This window comes from Oncorhynchus gorbuscha, unplaced genomic scaffold, assembly GCF_021184085.1.
Source record: "Oncorhynchus gorbuscha isolate QuinsamMale2020 ecotype Even-year unplaced genomic scaffold, OgorEven_v1.0 Un_scaffold_550, whole genome shotgun sequence".
Taxonomy (NCBI): Eukaryota; Metazoa; Chordata; class Actinopteri; order Salmoniformes; family Salmonidae; genus Oncorhynchus; species Oncorhynchus gorbuscha.
The window spans coordinates 261,551-267,296 of NW_025745378.1; the positions used below are offsets into that span (position 1 = coordinate 261,551).

The window sequence follows — 5,746 nt, forward strand, 5'->3', positions numbered from 1 at the left end:
AGGTCTGGATAGGTCTACACAGGTCTGGATAGGTCTACACAGGTCTGGCTAGGTCTACACAGGTCTGGCTAGGTCTGGATAGGTCTACACACCCACACACAGGTCTGGATAGGTCTACACACGTCTGGATAGGTCTACACACACCCACACACAGGTCTGGATAGGTCTACACAGGTCTGGATAGGTCTACACACACCCATACACAGGTCTGGATAGGACTACACACACCCATACACAGGTCTGGATAGGACTACACACACCCATACACAGGTCTGGATAGGACTACACACACCCATACACAGGTCTGGATAGGTCTACACACACCCATACACAGGTCTGGATAGGTCTACACACACCCATACACAGGTCTGGATAGGACTACACACACCCATACACAGGTCTGGATAGGACTACACACACCCATACACAGGTCTGGCTCGGTCTCCACAGGTCTGGATAGGTCTACACAGGCCCATACAAGACAAAATAACCAGGATGTCTTGCTCCCAGGCAGACTAAATAACTTTTTTGCCCGCTTTGAGGACAATACAGTGCCACTGACACGGCCTGCAACGGAAACATGCGGTCTCTCCTTCACTGCAGCCGAGGTGAGTAAGACATTTAAACGTGTTAACCCTCGCAAGGCTGCAGGCCCAGACGGCATCCCCAGCCGCGCCCTCCGAGCATGCGCAGACCAGCTGGCCGGTGTGTTTACGGACATATTCAATCAATCCCTATACCAGTCTGCTGTTCCCACATGCTTCAAGAGGGCCACCATTGTTCCTGTTCCCAAGAAAGCTAAGGTAACTGAGCTAAACGACTACCGCCCCGTAGCACTCACTTCCGTCATCATGAAGTGCTTTGAGAGACTAGTCAAGGACCATATCACCTCCACCCTACCTGACACCCTAGACCCACTCCAATTTGCTTACCGCCCAAATAGGTCCACAGACGATGCAATCTCAACCACACTGCACACTGCCCTAACCCACCTGGACAAGAGGAATACCTATGTGAGAATGCTGTTCATCGACTACAGCTCGGCATTCAACACCATAGTACCCTCCAAGCTCGTCATCAAGCTCGAGACCCTGGGTCTCGACCCCGCCCTGTGCAACTGGGTACTGGACTTCCTGACGGGCCGCCCCCAGGTGGTGAGGGTAGGCAACAACATCTCCTCCCCGCTGATCCTCAACACGGGGGCCCCACAAGGGTGCGTTCTGAGCCCTCTCCTGTACTCCCTGTTCACCCACGACTGCGTGGCCACGCACGCCTCCAACTCAATCATCAAGTTTGCGGACGACACAACAGTGGTAGGCTTGATTACCAACAACGACGAGACGGCCTACAGGGAGGAGGTGAGGGCCCTTGGAGTGTGGTGTCAGGAAAATAACCTCACACTCAACGTCAACAAAACTAAGGAGATGATTGTGGACTTCAGGAAACAGCAGAGGGAACACCCCTATCCACATCGATGGAACAGTAGTGGAGAGGGTAGCTAGTTTTAAGTTCCTCGGCATACACATCACAGACAAACTGAATTGGTCCACTCACACTGACAGCGTCGTGAAGAAGGCGCAGCAGCGCCTATTCAACCTCAGGAGGCTGAAAAAATTCGGCTTGTCACCAAAAGCACTCACAAACTTCTACAGATGCACAATCGAGAGCATCCTGGCGGGCTGTATCACCGCCTGGTACGGCAACTGCTCCGCCCTCAACCGTAAGGCTCTCCAGAGGGTAGTGAGGACTGCACAACGCATCACCGGGGGCAAACTACCTGCCCTCCAGGACACCTACACCACCCGTTGTTACAGAAAGGCCATAAAGATCATCAAGGACATCAACCACCCGAACCACTGCCTGTTCACCCCGCTATCATCCAGAAGGCGAGGTCAGTACAGGTGCATCAAAGCTGGGACCGAGAGACTGAAAAACAGCTTCTATCTCAAGGCCATCAGACTGTTAAATAGCCACCACTAACATTGAGTGGCTGCTGCCAACACACTGTCATTGACACTGACCCAACTCCAGCCATTTTAATAATGGGAATTGATGGGAAATGATGTAAATATATATATATATATATCACTAGCCACTTTAAACAATGCTACCTTATATAATGTTACTTACCCTACATTATTCATCTCATATGCATATGTATATACTGTACTCTACAACATCGACTGCATCCTTATGTAACACATGTATCACTAGCCACTTTAACTATGCCACTTTGTTTACTTTGTCTACACACTCATCTCATATGTATATACTGTACTCGATACCATCTACTGTATGCTGCTCTGTACCATCACTCATTCATATATCCTTATGTACATGTTCCTTATCCCCTTACACTGTGTATAAGACAGTAGTTGTTTTTTGGAATTGTTAGTTAGATTACTTGTTGGTTATCACTGCATTGTCGGAACTAGAAGCACAAGCATTTCGCTACACTCGCATTAACATCTGCTAACCATGTGTATGTGACAAATAAAATTTGATTTGATTTGATTTGAACTGTTACGTTACAAAATGTCCATCGTTTTTTATTCACGTCCTTTGCATTGGAATACAGTATATGGGAGAAACGTGTGTCTCAGTTCTGAAGACAGTGCAACACGAGACAAGAATCACACAAAACTAAATACTCGATGGCCCCTTCAATACACACGACAGAGATCCCAAATGTCGACCGTTGACTATCTAGGGTGCATCTCAATATTCCTCTGTTGGCATCCTCACGTTCCTCGTCTCCTTTCCTTGTCTCCTCGAGGCGATAGCAAGCAGCCAATTCTACCAGAAAAACTCACCAACACTGACTACTACAGCACCATCTATTGGAGACGTGGATATTACACTCCTCAGCCGTGACGTACAGGACTTCATGTCAGTCCATACAGCAGTGCCAAACACATTGTATTCGTTCCAAATGCCGCCCTACTCTCTACACAGTGCACTACTTTAGACAGAGCCCTATGGGCCCCTGTTCAAAAAGTATAACACTATATAGGGAATAGGGTGCCATCTGGGAGACATATTTAACTTCTATCTAGCACAGCGAAAGCAGTCAGAGCAGACAGACAGAATAACAGAGTTTATTTGGAGGTGCTGGGTGCAGGGTGGTTGGGATGGTTGTTTCCTTTAGAGGGGGTTGGTTTCACCTCCGCCCCCTTCACAATACTCAGTCTCTTGTGGAGTTTCGTACTGGCTCGGTGAGTCACCTCTTCCTCTATCTTGTTCCTGATCGCCACCTCCAGGCCCTGGGGGGGGAACAGCAGGGGACATGGGATTAGGGAGCAGCCACACGGATTCATTCATATACAACTTACATCATCGCCTAAAGAAAAGCATTCCTCACCTCGGGACATTTCAATGGGGGACAATCCAGGACATGTCTACATACATACATCTGCATTCATCTGAGTTTTTGTCCGTCAGAGTACAACTCATCCCTACTTTTTCGGATGAGTTGCACACGTTATAAGATGGGACAATTTCTGGGTCCTGTCAGGGTCCTGTCTGGGACGTGTCAGGGTCCAGGTTCTCTGAGAGGATTCCATCTGTATCCCAGTGCATGTTGCCTCAGATGGTATGTCCCAGAGACAGACCACAGTGGATCCTCCTCAGATGGTATGACCCAGAGACAGACCGTACTGGATTCTCCTCAGATGGTATGTCCCACAGAAACAGACCGTAGTGGATTCTCCTCAGATGGTATGTCCCACAGAGACAGACCGTACTGGATTCTCCTCAGATGGTATGTCCCACAGAAACAGACCGTAGTGGATTCTCCTCAGATGGTATGTCCCAGAGACAGACCACAGTGGATTCTCCTCAGATGGTATGTCCCAGAGAAACAGACCGTAGTGGATCCTCCTCAGATGGTATGACCTGCTGTCCTATAGCTACTGTCCTATAGCTGCTGTCCTATAGCTGCTGTCCTATAGCTGCTGTCCTATAGCTGCTGTCCTATAGCTACTGTCCTATAGCTACTGTCCTATAGCTGCTGTCCTATAGCTGCTGTCCTATAGCTGCTGTCCTATAGCTGCTGTCTTACCTTCTTCAACTGCTGTTGCTGTACCACTTTAACCTTCTTCGGTGCGATCGACCTCCCTGTGAAACAGCAGCAACAAGTGAGGGGTGAGATTTGTAACCAACAGTAAAACCTCAGAGTAGATATTTATTGACCCCCTTACAAAAAACACACCGTGGTTAAAGGGGCCAACAATAACACCTCAGAGTAGATATTTATTGACCCCCTTACAAAAAACACACCATGGTTAAAGGGGCCAACAATAACACCTCAGAGTAGATATTCATTGACCCCCTTACAAAAAAACACACCGTGGTTAAAGGGGCCAACAATAACACCTCAGAGTAGATATTTATTGACCCCCTTACAAAAAACACACCGTGGTTAAAGGGGCCAACAATAACACCTCAGAGTAGATATTCATTGACCCCCTTACAAAAAACACACCGTGGTTAAAGGGGCCAACAATAACACCTCAGAGTAGATATTTATTGACCCCCTTACAAAAAACACACCATGGTTAAAGGGGCCAACAATAACACCTCAGAGTAGATATTTATTGACCCCCTTACAAAAAACACACCGTAGTTAAAGGGGCCAACAACAACATCTCAGAGTAGATATTTATTGACCCCCTTACAAAAAACACACCGTGGTTAAAGGGGCCAACAAAGCAAACACCCCGCCTCCGTTTCGTTAAATCGTTGAGGGATGGTTCTGATGGGTTGAACTATGCTCATCATGAGGCATTTATACAAAGTTATATTCTTCGAGAATCAATGGCTATAACCTTACTTTAAAAGTGAAGCAATGTATGTAGCAATTGCAGATTGTACCCTTAAGCCAAAATAGATTCGTAACAAGTACTGTAGAAGTTAAGCTACGTTTCCATTTGGAGCAGCCCATAAGGGAATCAAGGTTAGCTAGTTGGCAGGGGAATGGAAGACCAGGCACTGTGTAATCGTTGTGTGACTGATAATGCCATTACAAATCTCCCTATAAATAGCTAAGCTGCCCTACAGTTCTCCTTCACGAGTTGTCAGCAGGGCCAGTAAGTAGAGGCCTAAACATCGGGACAACTTTCGAATGTATCTTGTTATGCACATGCGATGGTACGCGATGCAATTCAAATGATTGTGCTATGATGAGTTTCATTTGAGGGGGCGCCCGCACCCTTGATAGTCTAGTTCCCACGCAGTTTTTCCAATAGAAACTGTCTCCTCACTGAACCGTGTTTGAGCCAACATGTCCGCCGCAACACGTCGCAAATACTTTTTGAGTATATTTACGGAGTCCAGGCGAAATCGCTAGAATGCAAGACATCAACCATATCACTCTGTACCTACCTCCTTTTCTGGGACCTTTGTTTTTTTGAGGTTTCTTGGTTCCACCGGGCTGCGCTTTGAACTTCTGTTTACCTTGCGCCATCTTGCCTCGGAGCTGTTTTCGCCGTATTGTTCCAGACCGGATGTAGATGGGCGTTACAACATGGCATTCTGGGATACTGGAGTACTGAGGTGTGGAAAATACGAAAATAGTCTCTGGAATATTTTTTGAACTGAATTAATAAAATGTTTGAATTGTGCCAAGTTAGATACATTACTTATTTAACATGCACATTGACATGAAATCCATGTATAAATTAGATAGGCTATCATTGTATGTACTAAGAAATGTCCCACGACCTAAAAGATACAACGCCGACAGCTG

The 5,746-nt window shown here is 46.9% G+C and overlaps 1 protein-coding gene across 1 annotated transcript; it reads right to left on the minus strand.

Annotated features, from left to right (window-relative positions):
* Positions 1–2,533: 2,533 nt before the first annotated feature.
* LOC124018589 (UPF0390 protein zgc136864-like) lies at positions 2,534–5,531 on the minus strand. Its single transcript, XM_046333927.1, has 3 exons — positions 5,383–5,531; positions 4,061–4,116; positions 2,534–3,263 (listed from the first exon to the last, which is right to left on the minus strand). The coding sequence occupies exons 1-3, from the start codon at positions 5,462–5,464 to the stop codon at positions 3,099–3,101; spliced, it is 303 nt and encodes a 100-aa protein (XP_046189883.1). The 5' UTR covers positions 5,465–5,531; the 3' UTR covers positions 2,534–3,098.
* Positions 5,532–5,746: the final 215 nt, after the last annotated feature.